Source organism: Trachemys scripta, chromosome 3, assembly GCF_013100865.1.
Source record: "Trachemys scripta elegans isolate TJP31775 chromosome 3, CAS_Tse_1.0, whole genome shotgun sequence".
Classification (NCBI taxonomy): domain Eukaryota; kingdom Metazoa; phylum Chordata; order Testudines; family Emydidae; genus Trachemys; species Trachemys scripta.
The window spans coordinates 137,018,827-137,040,526 of NC_048300.1; the positions used below are offsets into that span (position 1 = coordinate 137,018,827).

Here is a 21,700-nt window from a genome sequence, read left to right on the forward strand (position 1 = left end):
GAATGGATCTTCTGCCTATTTGGAACAATTCCTGAAAGTATAGAGCACATGACTGTCACATATTGTTAGGAACGGTAGGTGAGAAGTGGAAACTTCTGATTAGAGCTGGGCAGGAAACATATATCTTGTGTCATGAGAATTTTTGTCATTTTGAAAAATTTCTCCATCCCAAATTGGGATTAAAAGCTGAAATTTCAAATTTTAACTAACCAAAAAGCTGAAAATTTTGGAATCAGGTCAACTGAAACTTTTAGTTTTGATTTTTCACTGTTCTTATATTTCACGATAAATTAACCTTAATTTCCAACAAAAAGTTGTTCAACTAAAAAAGAAAAATATTTGTTTAAAAATGGTGAAATGGGATGTTTCAACAATTTTAAAACTTTAAAAAAAAATTAAAACAGGAAATTTATCAGTCATGTAATTTTAGACTTACATTTTTAAATAAAATTTGAAGTTAACTTAATAAAAGTTTCTAAAATTAATGGAAACTTTTTTAAAATTTAAACATTCCTCTCTATTGAGTTTGTTACACAAAGTCAGAAAGCAAACATACTGTGAAATATCTGGTTTCACTATCCAGGCTGATTGAAATGTGAACCGTAATATCATATTAGGAGAAAATTACTTTTTGGACTTTTTTTGGTATAAAAAAATTCTGTCCCCCTCAGACCACATGTTTGCTCAATTATAATTCTGTCAGAATATTTTTTTAACAGCCATATATATATATTTTTTTTTTTGAATTGTGGGTTAGGCTGAGTATACGCTGTATACAATTGCTTTTCTTCTAAATTTTTTTTTTTTTTTTTTTTTTTTTTTACAATTTACATTCAATATTAGTTAAGATCAAACTCTTTAAAACAAATTGGTTTTTTAAACATGAAAAAATATCATTGCCTATTTCAAACCCTGGTTCCCTTAGGATTCCTTCATTTAATGTATAGTTAACTACTTTTATAAGCCAACGTTCCTTTAAAAGAAGAATTAATTTATATTCTGTTCACAAAATTCATTTTTTAGGCATCTCATAAATCCTACGAGAATGAGAGAACCCCATCTCTTGAAGTTTTATAAATATAGTAAATACTGTTAAAGTACAAATCAGCGCTTAACTGATGAGGTATTGAACTTATATTTTTAAGAATTATTGTTAAGATGTCTTTTCAAAGCTCTGTAGTTCAGAATTTACTTGATATTTTTCTTGCCTGGTTTCCATCCCTTACACTTTTAGTGCACCATAATCATATGTAATATACAGTGTCTTTGCAAGAGAGCTCATTGTTTCAGGTCAGGATGAGAAAGTCTCAAAATATTACATCAATTAACAAAAGAATCCAAACAAAACCAGCCTTCAAACAGGGCAAGTAGGCGACTAGGATGTATATTTTCAATTTCACAAAGCTGACTTTTATGTAACCTTGAATTTCATTAATGAGGTAGTTTACTTTTCTAAAAAAATAATTTACCCTTCCCAACATATGGAGGGTTGTAACCAGTATAATCTGTACAAAATTGTGATACAAATTGTTGAGTAGTAGCCTTATAGCAGATTGCTTTTTTGAGAGGAAACAATTGTACTAAACACTATGCCACCTGCAAGTCCAAATAAATAAAATTGAGGATTTGAAAGTATCCCTTCACTGTCTCTTTCTGGAGAGATTTTCAAATGACACAGATGGCAGTTAAGCACCTAACTCCCATTTCTGCCTTTTGGAAATCTCACCTGTTGGGCAAAAAATGGATAGCACTGCCTTAGGAGTGGGGAAAGGTACTATCATATTCTCTGGTTGCTTCACTACACTGCATAATCTCCCTTATCAGGAGTAAACCATGACCATCTTTCCCTATTCCAAACCATTCTCCTAGCCAGACACTGAAAATTCACAGACACTGCATCTAGGCAGCTGCCTGCTTCCTTCACTGAGCCATTCATGTACTGATAGCACTGCAGCCCAAAACTACCTCACTCTTTTATCCAGTGCCCTTCATGTAAGTGAGTAGGCAGAGTGACAGAACAAAAGCCTATGGCGCAACAAACAACGAAGACATCTAAGTGAAACAGCCTAATTCTCTAGATCTCTTGTGTAAGAATGAGAATTGAAAACGATCCCATCCAGATATGCCAAGGTCCACAGCCAGTCCAATAACATCTTGGGTTTATCAATATTCTAACCAAGTTCTTTGCTGCCCAATTCAATCAATAATGTGTTGGAAACATTTGTTGACACTATGTTTGGTGTAGGTTTGGGTTATTGTATTGAAATAGGGACTGGGAGTGTTTAATCACATAGATTTCTGGTTTTATTCTGTTGTTGAAATGCGATTTTTGTTTTATTCCCCTGAGCATCAGATTTGTTTTAAAGACTAAAATAATTTATAATGCACTCTGTAGGTTTCTTTTCAATATCCTTTTGATGATATCTTTCTTAGGCTTACTGTAATGCCCAGTACAACTTTATGTAATAGGTTTAGATTAGAAGAAAAAATATTCCTGTGTTTTTATACAAGTATGCAGGTAACAAATCAACTTTTTATAGTGTTCTCAAACTCCTATTGTGGAGAAAATTCTCCCAACCAAAGATGACTGGATCTGGCTTCTTTCATAGTTAATTTTTATTTGAGCATTACTCAGAGGGAGTCCTTGATGAATCATAAGATACTTCTTGCACATTCTCGGGTGAGTTTGCTTCAGCTTCCATGCTTTCAATTCCCACCATGCAGGGAGTGAGGAACTGTTCTCTGATTGCAAACTCTGATCTTTAGAACATAAGAACGGCTGTACTGGGTCAGACCAAAGGTCCATGTAGCTCAGTATCCTGTCTACCGACGGTGGCTAATGCCAGGTGCCCCAGAGGGAGTGGACCTAACAGGCAATGATCAAGTGATCTCTCTCCTGCTTTTGGTGTAGCAATGCAATGCATTGCCACTAAATCAACAGGCCACCCCTCTTAGCTAGTGCATGCAGAATTGGGTGCTTTGTGTACTTCAAAGTATAATTGTAAACATAAGCCACTATACTATCATAATATAGTCAGCAGCTTGTTTGGTACATTTTGAATGTAAGGAGAGGTAGAAATGTATTCTGCTCTAATCACTGGAGGAACCTAAGTGTGGTTTTCATTGGTTCTAAGCATCATTAGCTCTTACTAATTTCACTTGGAAATGTGAGTGCTGTCAAGTTGGACCCTCGGCAGTCTGGCAACAACACTGTGGTCACACACAAGACTGTCCTAGTGAATAGTCAGTGTGATCTTTAATTTCTGATGAGGTGACTGAGGTTTTCTCTTTTGTGGAAACACTCTTTAAAGACAAAATAGTTTAGAGATTGCAGTTGTTGACATCAGTTTTCTGGTGCTGTAAAGTAGAGGAAAACATGGGCCCTCCTTCAAAAAATCTTAGAACTGAAGTTAAATAACAGGTCAGAGGTAACCAGATGACCTAAAGATTAAAATTCCCAGGTGAGGCAATTATTTGTTTAATTTTCTTGTAACGGAATTACTATGTACGTGGTTTAGAATTAATAGATTCATAGACTCCAAGGCCAGAAGAGACCATTGTGGTCATTTAATCTGACTTCCTGTATAACATAAGCCATATAATTCCCCCCAAATAATTCCTAGAGCGTATCTTTTAGGGAAAAAAAACGTAATCCTGATTTTAAAATGTTAGTGATTGGAGATTCCACTATGACCTTCGCTAAATTGTTGCAATGGCTAATTACTCTCACCATTAAAAATATATGCCTTATTTCCAGTCTGAATTTGTCTAGCTTCCGCTTCCATTCATTGGATCATGTTATATCTTTGTTTGCTAGATTGAAGAGCATAATATGAAATATTTATTCCCCATGTAGATACTTATATAGACACTATAGATACTTATAGACACTAATCAACTCACCCCTTAACTTTTTCTTTGTTAATCTTTGTGTATTTAGGGTTACCATATTTCAAGTTCACAAATAGAGGACACTGCCGGGGGTAGGGAGAGAGGGAGGGGAGGTGTGACATTCCCCTGGTGTTATCTGGACCGGTGATCTGCTAGGTCACTCCAATCCTCGACTCCGGGAGCCAGCCTTACCCTGCTCTGCTGTGAGAACCCCCACTCTTGGGCTGTTCACACACAGCTTCTAGCATATAAGCTGCTCCCAGCTACGCTTTTGGCCAGCCGCTGCTTGGATTGTGCAACCGAATGATACTAGCCAATATCTCCAGTCCCAGACATAACACTAGGAACCTCCATCTTGCAGAGTCCAGTTATGCCCACTGGACGCTGCAAGCTTATATGAGTTTCAGTTTAACAAAGAAATTGATATGTACCAGGTTTGTTATCCCCAGGGGAGTCTCTGACATGCTTCTGCTTCAGGTAGAATAAACAAACAAATTTAATACCTACAAAAGATAGATTTTAAGTGATTATAAGTCAAAACACAAGAAGTCAGATTTGGTCAAATGAAACAAAAGCAAAACGCATTCTAAGCTGATCTTAACACTTTCAATGCCCTTACAAACGTAGATGCTTCTTACCACAGGCTGGCTGGTTGCCCTTCAGCCAGGCTCTCCCCTTTGATCAGCACTTCAGTCGCTTGGTGGTGATGTCTGTAGATGGAGGTAGAAGGGAGCGCATGGCAAATGTCTCTCCCCTTTTATCGTGGTCTTTCTTCCCTCTCGGCTTTGCCCCCCCCCCCTTTCAGAGTCAGGTGAGCATTACCTCATTGTGGTCCCAAACTGACCCAGGGAAGTGGGGGGTGACTCATTCCAGAATCTAAGGGCTTGGCTACACTTGCAAGTTATAGCGCATTAAAGCATCCCTGGGCACCCTAACTCCTGAGGTGTCCACACTAGCAAGGCACGTAGAGCGCATTACTGTGCTGTGATTGGCCTCCGGAAACATCCCATAATCCCCTGAAGTCAAGTGGCCACTCTTCTCATTGTTTTGAAATCGGCTGCAGGCATGCGGATATCCCTTTTCAAAGCTCTGTTTCTGATAGCCGCGTGCTTATCTGCTCCGGGACAAAGCAAACCATTAGTGTGGAATGCTGCTGTTGTGTGTGTGTGTGTGTCTCTACTGCTGTCTGAACTTACAAGACAGCACGCTGACGCACTCTCAGCCCCCCAAAACACACGGTCTCTCCCCCCACATACACACAACACACTCCCTGTCACACTCCACCCCCCCTCCCCATTTGAAAAGCACGTTGCAGCCACTTGCACATTGGGATAGCTACCACAATGCACTGCTCTTTGTAGCGTTGCAAGAGCTGCTAATGTGACCACGCTAGTGCGCTTTCAGCTGTAAACACACCGCAGCATTTTCCTTACTGCGTTCTCCAAAGGCTGTTTTAACTCCCAGTGCTCTACATCTGCAAGTGTAGCCAAGCCCTAACAGATCCTTTCTTGCTGCCTAGGCCAGTGTCCTTTGTTCCTGTGATGATGGGCTGGGTTTGTCCCATACATGCCCTGATCAGGTGTGAACTGCCCCTCTGCTCCTGGAGAGTTTTTGCCTGGGCTTATTTTAAGCCATGAGGATACATTTTCAGCTTCATAACTATATATATGAAATAACAATCTATAACATTACTATAACAACAATGCTCCGTGCATCATGAGCCTTCTAAAGACACCTGACATGACAAGCTTTGCATTGGATACCACATAATCCTATTATGAGGATGAAGATGGGGGTGCAGGTTGTTCCCCTGAGGTAGAGAATCAGAGAGGGTACAGTTTTCTACTGTACACTTTTTCTACCTTGAATATCTATCATTTTATAAACAAGTGTAATCGCCTCAAAAATAAATGTAAATCAAATGTAAATAAACCTTTTTACATGCAGTCAGTCCTTTCCTACAGTGCTGCCTTCCTGTTGTGCCCGTGCATATTTCTCTGTAGAGTGCATCTTTCTCAGCAGTGGTTGACTGCTCATCAAGTAACCATGAAAGTCATTACAAGATCTATTCCTGAAGTTGTACTGCACAAACAGGATCCCTTTCAGTGACTCAACAATCAATACCATGCCACCCTTACTCCTGCGCTGCTTTTAGAGCTGGGTGGCTAGCCAGCAGCTGCTGCTCTCCAGCTGCCCAGCTCTGAAGGTAGCGCCGCTGTCAGCAGCAGCCCATAAATAAGGGTGGCAAACCGGTAAGCATGAACACTGCTCATAAGGCATGTTTGGAATTGTAGGTCTATCAGAATCAATGTTGGAAAAAGGATGAGCAAGGAAAAATCAGACATTTGTTCATATTTCAAAAATCTGAGATAAGAGGACAAAAAAAAGTGTTGCCCGGGAAAACCCAGGCATATGGTAACCCTAAGAATATTGAGCTCTTTGAGTTTGTTTTCTAATCCTTTAATCAATGTCGTGGCTCTTCTCTGCATAGGTCTGGATGAAGCAGTGCTTCTCAGAGGGATTTGAATGGAGAATGTTAGGGTTATAATGTTTTATCTGCTGCATTTCATGTTTTTAAAATGAAAATTCAGGTCTCCAGCAGTCCTTAAATGTACTGACTGTGATCACTGAAGCTGATGTTCCCCAGTGACTTTATTAAATACTGTTCCCTGATTTTTTTGTGGCCATTGATTATTATTGAATTCCAATTAATATTGGTTTGAAGAGTTGAGGGATTGTAGGGGTCTAGTCCCAGAATCAGGCACAACAGAATCAGGGTTATCAAGGTCAGTATCTGATTGGGAACCCTGGTGTGCCCAACGAAGACACTTGCAGTGAGGGTAAAGCAAAGCTTTAATCACTTTTATTAACATGGTTAGTAAAGACAGAAAAGCTGCAAATCCCTTAAAAATATAACAGTACTGCAAAGTTAATGTTATCTCTTGTACCCCATTCCTTGCATACGCTCACATACTCTCACCCCTTCTTGGGGATCTGATGGAGAGAGGCAAAGGTCCAGCCCTTTCCCTGGCATGCCAAACAAGTCAGATGGTCCAGATCCAGATTAAGATCGACCGATCCTTCTCACATGGCATTCTAGCTTATCATAGGGCCTAGAGGTTGTCATGAATATTCATTGAAAGGCCCAATCTGCCTTGTCCACCATAAAGTTAGAGTGCTTTTATCCTATTGTATATTAATGATTTTAGGTTATTACCATATATATCAATTTGTTGCCAAGGAAAGCTTGCGGTTAAGCATTTGCCAACATTTTATCCTAAAATATTTTAAACTAGTATCAGTTCAGTGTTTCTGCAGTTACCTGGTATCATTTTGTACAAATTCCTCCCTTAAGCACATTATTCCCAGTTGCCCAAAACTCAGGGTAACTGTTGGTCCATTTATTCTATGCCAGAGTTCACAGGCCTCAAAGCCTTATGCTAACTGATTAAGCTGATGCCTTACAAGATACAGGCCTGTAGTTTCCTTGTGTTTACTTCTAAGTAAAATAAAATGCCAAACGCTAGCTCTGTGGACTACAATACATATTAATAACTTTGTTAATTTGACTTAATTAACTGCCTTTTGTTCCTGGGCACTAGATCTCTTCTTCACTGAGAAGTCTGAAGGAATGCTTAACATAGTGAATGCTAATGGGAAGGGGGTAGGTATAGCAGATAAAATAAAAAAAGAACAAGTTAAAAATCACTTAGAAAAGTTAGATGCCTGCAAGTCACCAGAGCCTGATGAAATGCATCCTAGAATACTCAAGGAGCTAATAGAGGAGGTATCTGAGCCTCTAGCTATTAGCTTTGGAAAATCATGGGAGACGGGAGAGATTCCAGAAGACTGGAAAAGGGCAAATATAGTGCCCATCTATAAAAAGGGAAATAAAAACAACCCAGGAAACTACAGACCAGTTAGTTTAACTTCTGTGCCAGGGAAGATAATGGAGCACGTAATTAAGGAAATCATCTGCAAACACTTGGAAAGTGGTAAGGTGATAGGGAACAGCCAGCATGGATTTGTAAAGAACAAATCATGTCAAACCAATCTGATAGCTTTCTTTGATAGGATGAGTCTTGCGGATAAGGGAGAAGCTGTGGATGTGGTATACCTAGACTTTAGTAAGGCATTTGACACGGTCTCGCATGATATTCTTATCGATAAACTAGGCAAATACAATTTAGATGGGACTACTATAAGGTGGGTGCATAACTGGCTGGATAACTGTACTCAGAGAGTTGTTATTAATGGTTCCCAATCCTGCTGGAAAGGCATAACAAATGGGGTTCCGGAGGGTCTGTTTTGGGACCAGCTCTGTTCAATATCTTCATTAACGACTTATATATTGGCATAGAAAGTATGCTTATTAAGTTTGCGGATGATACCAAACTGGGAGGGATTGCAACTGCTTTGGAAGATAGGGTCATAATTCAAAATGATCTGGACAAATTGGAGAAATGGTCTGAGGTAAACAGGATGAAGTTTAACAAAGACAAATGCAAAGTGCTCCACTTAGGAAGGAAAAGTCAGTTTCACACATAGAGAATGGGAAGAGACTGTCTAGGAAGGAGTACAGCAGAAAGGGATCTAGGGGTTATAGTGGACCACAAGCTAAATACGAGTCAACAGTGTGATGTTGTTGCAAAAAAAGCAAACGTGATTCTGGGATGTATTAACAGGTGTGTTGTGAGCAAGACACGAGAAGTCATTCTTCCTCTCTACTCTGCTCTGGTTAGGCCTCAGCTGGAGTATTGTGTCCAGTTCTGGGCACCGCATTTCAAGAAAGATGTGGAGAAATTGGAGAGGGTCCAGAGAAGAGCAACAAGAATGATTAAAGGTCTTGAGAACATGACCTATGAAGGAAGACTGAAAGAATTGGGTTTGTTTAGTTTGGAAAAGAGAAGACTGAGAGGGGACATGATAGCAGTTTTCAGGTATCTAAAAGGATGTCATAAGGAGGAGGGAGAAAACTTGTTCACCTTAGCCTCTAAGGATAGAACAAGAAGCAATAGGCTTAAACTGCAGCAAGGGAGGTCTAGGTTGGACATTAGGAAAAAGTTCCTAACTGTCAGGGTGGTTAAACACTGGAATAAATTGCCTAGGGAGGTTGTGGAATCTCCATCTCTGGAGATATTTAAGAGTAGGTTAGATAAATGTCTATCAGGGATGGTCTAGACAGTATTTGGTCCTGCCATGTGGGCAGGGGACTGGACTCGATGACCTCTCGAGGTCCCTTCCAGTCCTAGAATCTATGAATCTAGGAGCAGTAAGGTAGATTCAATCTGTCTTCTTTTTTCTGGGCTTTCTGCTATAAAGTGGCAAAAAAACAACCGAACCAAAAACCTTGTAGCTATGTAATAGCTTAAATTTTACTTAATAAACACCTTATCTGATTTCAGTTTTTCTAGAAGAACTCTACCTTGACCACAGGCCTAACCTACCAATTTTGAGGCCAATATGGCTATTTTGGTGTATTTTAGAAGTAGGGTCAAATAAGACCTGTAATGGAAACTGAGGCCATGTCTACACTTACCAGTGATGCTGCTGTGATTAATATAGCGAGGGTTGATTTAGTGGGTCTATTAAAGACTCGCTAAATTGATCGAAGAGTGCTCTCTGGTCGACTCTAATACTCCACTGGAATGAGAGGACTAAGGTAAGTTGATAGGAGAGCGTGTCCTGGTGACGCAGCGTGGTGTAGACACTGCGGTAAGTCAACCTAAGCTATGTTGACTCCAGTTACGTTGCTCACGTAGCTGGAGTAGCATGACTCAGTCTACACTACCAGGGTAGATTGACCTTAGTTGTGCAACCTTAAATATCAATGACTTTAAATCTTAGTGATTCTAGAAGTCTGTGTGTACATGAAAGCATCAGTTTTCTGAATTTCTTTTGTGATATATCTTAAATTCTAATTGCATTTTGTATTTTTTTTTTTAGGGTGCAATTTTCTTGGAAGGAGTGACAGTTAAACGTGTAGCCCAAGTGACAACTCAACCAAAGTTAAGAGAAATACAGCAAAAATGTCAGCAATTCTGTGGATGGGAAGGGTATGGGAAAAATCATTTAATTTTAATTTTTTTCTTTGAATAGTCCAAACATTCAATATTATATTCTTAATTTTGTGAAAAGTCAAGCAGGCAGCTATTTATTAGGATGGACTGTTACTTACTTTTTTTTTTTTTTTTTTTTTTTTGTAACCAGAAATATTCAACAGTAAAGCTATATTGGCCTACAAAGAAAAGAAAAGAGAATGATCAGCTGTTATAATTTAAGAAACAAGATTCTAGAATCATATTTCCAGGGTCAGTTCATAAATTATGTTCATGTTAGCCATTGCTACACAAATATCAAATGCAGTAGTCTGGTCTAATCATTATTTCTAAAGTTTTGGGTGAGTTTTAGTGCACATTAAACTAAATAACACTGGCTTGAACGAGGCAAAAAATTGCAAGTCTACTTATACAACTATCAATACACATCTGTTCTGATGTGCAAAACCCTAGTTTTTCCGTTTCTTGGCCTTTCTAATGCAGTCATTGCTGGTTTGAATTTGTGCCTAGCATTGATGTGAACACTGATTTAGTATCATTTCTAGATGTAATCCAGAATTTGAATGTTAGTTTCCAGAAGTGAAAGGCTCATGGAATATTCAGGACCACTTATCCCTGGTCTATGCTGGGGGGGAGGGTTGTCGATCTAAGTTACGCAACTTCAGCTACATGAATAACATAGCTGAAGTCGACGTAATTAGATTGACTTACCATGGTGTCTTCACTGCGTTGATTCGACTGCTGCCACTCCCCTGTCGACTCTGCCTGCGCCTCTCGCAGCGCTGGAGTACAGGAGTCTACGGGAGAGTGCTCGGGGGTCGATTTATCGCATCCAGACTAGGGTGCCTCTTGTAATAAAAAAAAAATCTTGTTATGGAAGATGTTCCAACTGAAAAGTATCAGAAGGGTAGCTGTGTTAGTCTGGATCTGTAAACAGCAACAGAGTCTACTGTGGCACCTTATTGACTAACAGACGTATTGGAGCATAAGCTTTCGTGGGTGAATACCCACTTCGTCAGACGCATGTAATGGAAATTTCCAGAGGCAGGTATAAATATGCAGGCAAGAATCAGTCTAGAAATAACAAGGTTAGTTCAATCAGGGAGGATGAGGCCCTCTTCTAGCAGTTGAGGTGTGTTTACCTCATCCTCCCTGATTGAACTAACCTTGTTATTTCTAGACTGATTCTTGCCTGCATATTTATACCTGCCTCTGGAAATTTCCATTACATGCGTCTGACGAAGTGGGTATTCACCCACGAAAGCTTATGCTCCAATACGTCTGTTAGTCNCCTCATCCTCCCTGATTGAACTAACCTTGTTATTTCTAGACTGATTCTTGCCTGCATATTTATACCTGCCTCTGGAAATTTCCATTACATGCGTCTGACGAAGTGGGTATTCACCCACGAAAGCTTATGCTCCAATAGGTCTGTTAGTCAATAAGGTGCCACAGGACTCTTTGTTGCTGTTCCAACTGAAAGTTAACCTTGTAGAAAAGGTAGTGTTAACTGTGTCTCATGCAAGATTGATTTGAGAAATACATTACCGTGTATGGATACTCATTGTAGAATATTAATAAAAATCCTGCTTCTTTTAGGTCTGGATTCCCTGGAGCACAGCCTATTTCCATGGACAAACAAAATATTAAACTTTTAGAGCAGAAGCCGTACAAAGTAAGCTGGAAAGCAGATGGCACTCGGTAAGTTTTCATATCTCAAAAAACTATATAATTCACCCTGATACATAAAGCAAATTGTTCAGATGAGCAGTTTGTATGCTCTTTCGAGTGTGAATTTCTTCCTTATACAATGGAGAAGACATGCTTTGCTTTGTTAAAGAAACAAAGTCAGCTCTAAAAAATTGAAGTTCCCAATATAGTTTGGTATTGTACATAAGTTATGCTGAAACTTCAAGCCTCTTTCATCTGAGATGCTTTTCTATAGACTGACTGTTCCTTTAAGTGTATTTTATTTAATGTTATTGCTTTAATTCTTGTCCTCCCTGAGTTTTGCCGATTGGGCTGGGGTACTATGATGATGAGTGCCTTATAATAGGGGTTGTCTACACTTAAAACACTGCAATGGTGCGCCGGTGAAGGTGTTACCTACACCGATGGGAGGGCATCTCCCATCGACCTAGTGCTTTCTGCATCAGGGGTTAGGTTGTTTTAACTGTGTTGTTCAGGGGTGTGGATTTTTCACACCCCTCAGCAATATAGTTATACAGAACTAATTTCCTAGTGTAGACCAGGCCTAAGATAATATACAATGAGAGGCTTAAAGGAACTCAGCTTGGTAAGAAAAAAGTTATACTTTATGGTACACAGATCAATCTTTAAATTTTAATCTGTTCTTCAGTTGTTGTCATTTGAAAATTTTATTTACTTTTCCTGTTGACAATGCATCCTACTAATGATTGGAATTTCATAATTCTTCAAAGGTATTGATACTGTAGTCCTGTGTTAGAATTGTAACTCTATGACTAGTCGGCATCCTTCTGATTCAACAGTAACTTCTGTTACATGTATTGCAGTGGTGACATTCTTTTAGTAGAGCTGCAGAAATAATTTTTTCAGTCTGCATTTGTGTGCAAGACTTGTATGTGTAGAATGTATTTTTGACAGTTGATCTACCACTGGATAAAGAAAGAAAATACCTCCTCTCCCACTTCTGCTGTTAGAAGTTGTATAGGGATATCCATTTTAATTCACTACTCTGTAGGAAGAAAGTTACAAGAGCAGTTCAATAGAAGTGGTTACAGAATCAGTAGAGAAACTAGCTAGCATCGTGCATTGAAAATGCTTGCAGCTACCGTTTCTAGACAACTCATCAATAATATATAGTGAGCAAAGTAAAGCTATTCTGTGTCTGGCATTACAAATCAATGCAGACCATAGAGGGCATGTCTAGACTATGGGCACTATAGCAGCACAGCTGCAGTTATACTGCTGTAGCACAGTAATATAGACATTTTCTCTATGGATGGATGGGGTATTTCCATTGATGTAGGTAATTCACATACCCAAGCAATGGTAGCTAGGTCAATAGAAGAATTCTTCCACAGCCCATAGCTAGTTTGATCTAAATTTTAAGTGTAGAGTGGAGCAGGATAAGCTGGAGTTTAAATTTTACTTTCCCCAAGCTAATATATACATGTTGTGAACAAACCTTCTTAAACACTAGCTATTTCCTGTATTTTGTTGGGAGTGTTCAAGAAGTTGAAGGGGGTATGAAAAAGATTCTCTCTCTCTCTCACCACTGTATTCCATATGAGAAATAAAATACCACCTCCCTTAGAAGCCATATAAGGGCACATCTTCACTACCCGCCAGATCAGCGGGTAGCAATCCATCTATTGGGGATCGACTTATCGCATCTAGTGAAGACGTGATAAAATCGATCCCCGATGGCTCTGCCGTCGACTCTGGAAATCCACCGCGGCAAGAGGCGGAAGCGGAGTCGACGGCAGCGCGGCAGCGGTCAACTTGCTGCCGTCCTCACAGCCAGGTAAGTCAACCTAAAATACGCAACTTCAGCTATGCTATTCACGTAGCTGAAGTTGCGTATCTTAAGTCAACCCCCCCCCTTGTAGTGTAGACCTAGCCTCAGAAATATTACAAGTAAAATGTAACTAGCCTAAAACAAATTAATCAATAAGCAGCTAAAATATCAGATCAGTGAAACTGACATGGTGACCAGTGTTGAAGCTATACAGTGGTCACACTTGAAGTTAATTCTGGTTTGAAATAGATTCCCTGTCTCTAAAATGGGGGAATGTTGCTGAAATTAATAGCTATCAAATAAGAAGAAACTCCATAATGTACCTGTGTGGGCACTGGGAAAAAATTTCTTCATGACTTTAGCTGCTGATCTGTTTATACCTTGAGTAATGATTTATTGCTCCTGTAATCTTTATTATTTGGCATTTATATAGCAGTAAGTGTCTAGAGGCCAACTACACTGCGGCCTCACTGTACATTAGTTTGTTTGCTTTTTAAAAACCCTGGGAAATCACAAAAAACTGTAATAAAAGAACATTATGCATTATGATAGTGTTTAATTGCATAATCACATACTATTTGTTATATGCGGTGTTGTAGCCGTGTTGGTCCCAGGATATTAGAGAGAGAGAGAGTGGGTGAACTAATATCTTTTATTGGACCCAACCACTTCTGCTGGTGAAAGAGACAAGCTTTTATGCTTACATAAAGCTCTTCTTCAGGTCTGTAGCATTCCTGCCTCAATCACTGCACAAGATGGACAGTGAATGAGGTAGAGTATTGTAAGGAGAGGAGAGGGCATTCTCTTCTGTTTAAGTTATTGGACTGAGTTCCAGAAGAGCGGAGTTCTCTTCCTGGCTCTTCCACAGACTTCCCATGTGATGCTGGGCAAGATGATCACAACACATTGTGACAGTGTGTGACTAGCCTAAGGCTGACTCACTACTCTGTTTATTTTATAAGGGTCCCCACATGGGGTAAATTGACAAGGTAATAGTTTAAATACTAAACGATTGACTAATTAGCTGGGTGATTCAGCTGAGTCATCAGCTGACACAGTTGAGAGGCAGGAAGAGACAGGGAAGACCGGCAGGAAGGGCTATACAAGAGCCAGAAATCTCACAGAGGTGAGATTTTTCCCCACCTTCGTAGTTGGTAAAGACTCAGGGAAAGACCTTATGCTTTGGGGAACAAACATTTATAAAGCATTTGGTGTTGAACTTGCCACTGGTGTGCATGATATGCACAAATGGGACCAATTTAAGGTTGCATCAGCACCTTGATTTTCTAACAGTATCCCCTCCCCCCCATGTAATTATCTGTGTAGGAGAGAGAAAAAAGAGCAGGAGTTGGCAGTGTCAAAAATATGTACACAACTGAGGTATCTGAGTAATGAAGAGGAGTAGCAGCAAAATACTATGGGTCAGAAGAATATAAGAAATGAAAAATAAAGAAAAAATTGCTAACTCCCTTTAGTTCTAGAAGTTTTGAAAAAACGGAAAAATTCCTGGGTCAGCTGTGTAAGTTCAAAGTTACAGGATACTGCATTCACAGAGGACATACATTCGAGCTCTAACCGTGAACTGATTGCCACACAAATATAATAATGGGGCATGGTCTCTATTCCAAGGAATGTGCAGATGTTGCAAATACCAGTGAGGATACAGATTTAATACAAAAAGAGAGGTTATAAATAGGGCTGTCAATTAATCGCAGTTAACTCACGCAATTAACTAAAAAAATTACTCATGATTAATCGCACCGTTAAACAATAGAATACCAATTGAAATTTATTAAATATTTTTGGATTGTCTACATTTTCTACATTTGCAAATATATTGATTTCTATTACAACACAGAATACAAAGTGTACAGTGCTCACTTTATAGTATTATTTTTTATTACAAATATTTGCACTGTAAAAACAAAAGAAACAAAAGAAACAGTATTTTTCAGTTCATCTCATACGAGTACTGTAGTGCAATCTCTTTATCGTGAAAGTGTAACTTACAAATGTTGATTTTTGTTCGTTAAATAACGGCACTCAAAAACAAAACAATATAAAACTTTAAAGCCTACAAGTCTACTCAGTCCTACTTCTTGTTCAGCCAATCGCTAAGACAAACACATTTGTTTACATTTACGGGAGATGCTGCTGCCTGCTTCTTATTTACAGTGTCACCTGAAAGTGAGAACAGGCGTTTGCATGGCACTTTTGTAGTCAGTGTTGCAAGGTATTTACGTGCCAGATATGCTAAACATTCATATGCCCCTTCATGCTTCGGCCACTTCCATGCTGATGACACTAGTTAAAAAAATAATGCGTTAATTAAATTTGTGACTGAACTCCTTGGGGGAGAATTGTATGTCTCCTGCTCTGTTTTACCTACATTCTGCCATATATTTCATGTTACAGCAGTGTCGGATGATGACCCAGCACATAGAATCATAGAACTGGAAGGGACCTCGAGAGGTTAACTAGTCCAGGCCTCTGCAGTCATGACAGGAATAAGTATTATCTAGACCATCCTTGACAGGTATTTGTCTAACCTGCTCTTAAAAATCTTCAATGATGGGATTCCACAACCTCCCTAAGGAATATATTCCACCCTGACAGTTATGAAGCTTTTCCTGATGTGCAAGCTAAACCTCCCTGGCTGCAATTTAAGCCCACTGCTTCTTGTCCTATCTTCAGTGGTTAAGAAGAACAATTTTTCTCCCTCCTCTTTGTAACAACCCTTTATGTACTTGTTCATTTTAAGAATACTTTCACAGCAGATTTGACAAAACGCAAAGAAGATTTCAATGTGAGATTTCTAAAGATAGCCACAGTACTTGACCCAAGGTTTAAGAATCTGAAGGCCATCCAAAATCTGAGCGAGACGATGTGAGGAGCATGCTTTCAGAAGTCTTAAAAGAGCAACACTCACATGCAGAAACTACAGAACCCGAACCATCAAAAAAGAAAATCAGCCTTCTGCTGGTGGCATCTGACTCACAGGATGAAAATGAACATGCGTTGGTTCGCTCTGTTTTGGATCGTTATTGAGCAGAGTTCGTCATCAGCATGGATGCATGTCCTCTGGAATGGTGGTTGAAGCATGAAGGTACATATGAATCTTTAGCACATCTGGAACGTAAATATCTTGCAATGCTGGCTACAATAGTGCACTGTGAGCGTCTGTTCAGGTGACATTGTAAATAAGAAGTAGGAATAATTATCTCCTGCAAATTGTAACCAAACTTGCTTGTTTGAGCAATTGGCTGAAGTAGGACTGAATGGACTTGCAGGCTCTAAAGTTTTACATTGTTTAATTTTTGAATGTATTTTTTTGGTACATAATTCTACATTTGTAAGTTCAACTTTCACAATAAAGAGATTGCACTACGGTACTTGTTTTAGGTGAATTGAAAAATACTATTTCGTTTGTTTTTTACAGTGCAAATATTTGTAATAAAAAATATAAAGTGAGCACTGTACACTTTGTATTCTGTGTTGTAATTGAAATCAATGTATTTAAAAACGTAGAAAACATCCAAAATATTTAAATAAATGGTATTCTAGTTAATCGTGAATAATTTTTTTAATCGCTTGACAGCCCTAGTTATAAATATCAGTAGAAAAGTCAGATTTGCTCTGAAAAAAAATGTGAGCTAGTACAACGAGAGTAAAGTCAAAATGTTCAAATACTCAATGGGAAAGAAAGCTGAAACATTTTTAGTAAGACAGTTAATTCCTATGGTGATGAGCATACAAAGAGCACCCAACCCCTTTTCCCCCTCTCCAAAAGAAAACAATTTGGGGGAGATGGTAAATGGCAAAGTACATGGGATATTATCAGGACTTCACAAATCCACCGGAAATAAAGTGCTACTGGGTACTACTCAGGATTTACAGGAGAATGGAAAAGATGTTTTAGCGGTTTCTTCTATCTCAGTGGTTCCCATTGGTCATTTATATTCATGTTATGTAAAATAAATAAAAATATAATGATTTGTATTCTAGTGCAGTTGCATTGTGTGATGCCCTCTAAATTTGTAAAGGTCTATAGCATTGTATACATGGAATTTTCATAAGGAAGACATGCTAGAATAACAAAGTACCTTGGCATAATCCAAGATGATCAGATTATTTCCCAGTACTTCATATTTTTAAAATTAATAGAGCTAGGTGAAGTAAAATAATCTTGTTTTATTGTTTAAATAAAAGAAGTAGGGATTAATTGTTTTCGTAAGATTTCAACTTCAATTATGTTGTTTTAAATATAAATGAAATCGTTTACTGTTTTGATAACTACTTCAACACTTTCTTAATTTCTAAACTTTATTCAAACTCTAGTAGCATTTGTCAAGAGCACTTAACAGCTTGAAGAAAAGTTTGAAGGAATAAACTGATTTATTACTAACATAAACTCAGTTGATAGTTGTAAATGTTTTAACAAGTACAGTAGAACCTCAGAGTTATGAAAACCAGAGTTACAAACTGACCAGTCAACCACAGAACTCATTTGGAATTGGATGTATACAGTTAGGTAGCAGCAGGCACCAAAAAATACAGTACAGTACTGTGTTAAATGAAAACTGCAAAAAAAAAGAGGAAGTTTGAATTTTTTTTTTTACAAGGTAAGGAAACTGTTTCTGTGCTTGTTTCATTTAAATTAAGATTGTTAAAAGCAGCATTTTTCTTTTGCATAATAGTTTCAAAGCTGTATTAAGTCAGTGTTCAGTTTTAAATTGGCAATAACAACTATAATGTTTTGTTGAGTTATGAACATTTCTGAATTCCGAACAACCGCCATTGTGAGGTGCTCGTAACGGAAGTTCTACTGTACAATCAACATTGAATAACTTTTTATGATCACCAGAACTAGGCATCATCTTCCCAATATCCTTGTCAATCTGAGTTTTGTAGAAGATTAAACCTATTTCTTTTATTACAAATGCTACATCTTGCATGCTTTAGTCTCTAGGATAGACTCCTATGTTGACCAGATATCTGAGACTGTGATTTGGATCTTCTTCAAGGTTTCCAATTCATTGTTTCCATCTTGTAGAGAAAGAAAAATCAGACACGGGCAGCCTACATATTTTTCCTAAAAAGACAAACAATGTTTTTACAATTAAAATACACAGGCAGAGATATCCATCTATTTCCTATCCATATTGTTGGGATAACTGGAAAGTTTAGGTTTACTCTGTCAGCATGTATTCCATCCAAATCAAAATAAGTTCTAGATTCTCTGCTATTCTGTTTGGTTCTCTTGTCTTCTTCAGTGTCTAAATCATTCTCATTCAGACTTCCAAAGTCAGTTTAATTTTCCTTGGAATTATAAATTTGGATTTTTATTCCAACTGTTCAGTACCTTTTGGGGAAATGGCAACCATTTTCTTAAGTTTTTAGGATTTTCAAACTATCAACAGTTTTGTTCGTTTTAGTAGTTGAAGTACTACATCTTAATCTCTCATTTTTCTTCAGTATTTCTTGTTTCAAAGCAAAGTTCAAGAATCCACAGGTATTAATGAAAATGTTGTTTACTATTGCTACCCATAGGGTTCAAATCACAATATTCCTCTTTGTTGTGGGTACTACTGTGAGATAATTGATATTGACTTTTGTTACATCACAGTCAATCTCTCAGCACAGGGAGAATTTAAATACTGCACTTTATTTCAAAATACATCTTACATTTTAATTAGAAAAAGTAAAATGTTTGTTGGCATAGTAAGAAAAGGCAGTAGATAATGTTTTCACCCCTCAGCTCATAGAGAGCCTATGTGTAAATGTATGCTAATGTTTGTTAGTAAATTTACTGGAAAGTTTAAAAAGAAAGTTGAATATTTGCATACACATATGAGATAGGGTTGCCAGGCATCTGTTTTTTGACTGGAATGCCCGGTTGAAAAGGGACTCTCGCGGTTCTGGTCAGCATTGCTGACCGGGTTGTTAAAAGTCTGGTCAGTGGCGCTAAGGCAGGCTCTTTGCCTGCCCTTGCTCCACGTGGTTCCTGGAAGTGGCCGGCATGTCCCTGCGGCCCCTAGGCGCAGAGGTGGCCAGGGAAGCTCCACATGCTGTCCCTGCCTCAAGCGCTGGCTCCATTGGAACCGTGGCCAATGGGAGCTGCAGGGCGTCACCTGCGGGCGCGGGCACTGTGCAGAGCCTCCTGGGCTGTGCCTCCGCCTAGGGGCCAGACATGCCGGCTGCTTCTGGGAACAGTGTGGAGCCTGGGCAAGCAGGGAGCCTGCCTTAGCGCCGCTGATGGGGAGCCGCCTGAGGTAAGCCCTGCCTGGCTGGAGCCCACATCTTGAACCCCGTGCCCCAGATTGGAACCCTCTCCCACACCCTAACTGCCTCACAGACCCTGTACCCTGAATTCCCTGCCCAAGGTCGGAACCCCCTCCTGCACCCCAACCCCTACCCCAGCCCTCAGTCTCCTCCCACACTTAAACACTCTCCCGGAGCCTGCACCCCTTGCTCCCCAACACCGAGCCCTAAACCCCCTCCAAACCCCTCAGCCCCAGCCCGAAGCCCCCTCCTGCATCCCAAACCCCTCATCCTTGGCCCCACTGTGGAGCCTGCACCCCAAACCCCTTGGCCCAGCTGGAGTCGTCATCTACACACCAAACCCCTCATCCCTAGCCCCACCCTTGAGCCTGCACCCCTAGCCGGAGCCCTCACCCCCTCCCATACCCCAGCCCCTTGCCCCAGCCTGGAACCCCCCCCACACACACCCTGAACCTCTCATTTCTGGCCCCTTCCCAGAGCCCGCACCCCCAGCTGGAGCTCTCACCCCCTCCCATACCTCAGCCTCTGTCCCAGGCCAGTGAAAGTGAATGAGGGTGGAGGAGAGCAAGGGAGGGAGGGGGGCTTGGAGTGAGGGGGAGGCGGGGCCTTGGGGAAGGGGCAGGGCAGGGGCAGGACAAGGGTGTTTGGATTTGTGAAATTAGAAAGTTGACAACCCTAATATGAGCTAAAAGGACATACAGTTGTATAGGTGAGGTGTATACTTGTAGTTTCAGTTAGAGAAGGTGCTATAAGAGAACACAAATCATGCTGCTTATGAAACATTGAAGAGTTAAGGTAACATTCTTGTTGTGTATTGACATTGCTGAAACTGACCATCCAATAACTTATGTTCCTGAAAGGAAGGCAAATCCCATACATCATCCAGAAAGAGAATGAAATTAAATTTAAGTGTTCATTAAATCAACAGCAAGTGTAGTCTGGTTTTCCAAAGTCTTTTAAAATCTTCAAAAAACTAAGTTTGTGTCCAAAGCGTCTCACTTTTTTGAAGAGAGAGAACTATTGGTCTCTGAAATCTTTTGTATACGTGTCCATCCTCAAGGGATTCTGCCTGGACATAGTATGTAGCTTGTCTATATAGAGCAGCAGTGCACACTAAGGGGGTGTGATTTCTAGTCTGAAACAGCACTCTGTTAAAGCGCACTAGGGAACTTTTTCATGTGCACCAGCAGGGTCTACTCAGCTCAATTAATGAGCAACACATTAATCTGCCTTAGAAATCATACCTCCATAGTGTACATTACTCCACCATGTACGCAAGCCCTAAAGATAATAAATTTGGGAGATTAAACAGGTTAATGTGGTTTCTTAAACTTGTATTTATTGCTTGAACACCAGGGATGCATATGTTGTGTAAAAGGGATTATATATAGAAAATGTAATTCATTGTAAAAGTTTTTTTCTTTTACTTGTCAGCTGTAACGAGTCTTGTGCGTGCACTCATTGGAGAATATTGTGTTCAAAACCTGAGGCCTTAGCACAGGGGTGGGCAAACTATGGCCTGCGGGACATTTTAATTTGGCCCTCGAGCTCCCGCTGGGGAGCGGAGTCTGAGGCTTGCCCTGCATCGGCGCTCCAGCTGGGGAACAGGGTCGGAGGCCGCTCCACGCAGCTCCCGGAAGCGGTGGCATGGCCCCTCTCTGGCCCCTATGCATAGGGGCAGCCACGGGGCTGCGCTCTGCATGCTGCCCCTGCCCCAAGCGCCGTCTCCATAGCTCCCATTGCCCGGGGACCGCAGCCAATGGGAGCTGCAGGAGCCAGAGAAGGGACATGCCGCTGCTTCCGGGACCCGCTTGAGGTAAGCACCGCCTGGAGCCTGCATCCCTGAGCCTCTCCCCATGCCCCAACCCTCTGCCCCAGCCCCGATCCCCCTCCTGCCCTCCAAACCCCTGGGTCCCAGCCTGGAGCACCTTCCTACGCTCAAACTGCTCATCCAGAGCCCACACCC

The 21,700-nt window shown here is 40.1% G+C and overlaps 1 protein-coding gene across 5 annotated transcripts in view; it reads left to right on the top strand.

Moving 5' to 3' along the window:
* RNGTT (RNA guanylyltransferase and 5'-phosphatase) overlaps nucleotides 1–21,700 on the top strand; it is a 412,738-nt gene that overhangs the window by 64,177 nt on the left and 326,861 nt on the right. For all 5 annotated transcript variants that reach the window (XM_034766053.1, XM_034766055.1, XM_034766058.1 and 2 more), the window contains exons 7-8: nucleotides 9,838–9,947; nucleotides 11,550–11,651. In XM_034766053.1, coding sequence (XP_034621944.1) covers nucleotides 9,838–9,947; nucleotides 11,550–11,651 — 212 coding nt within the window. The remainder of the gene's footprint in view (nucleotides 1–9,837; nucleotides 9,948–11,549; nucleotides 11,652–21,700) is intronic.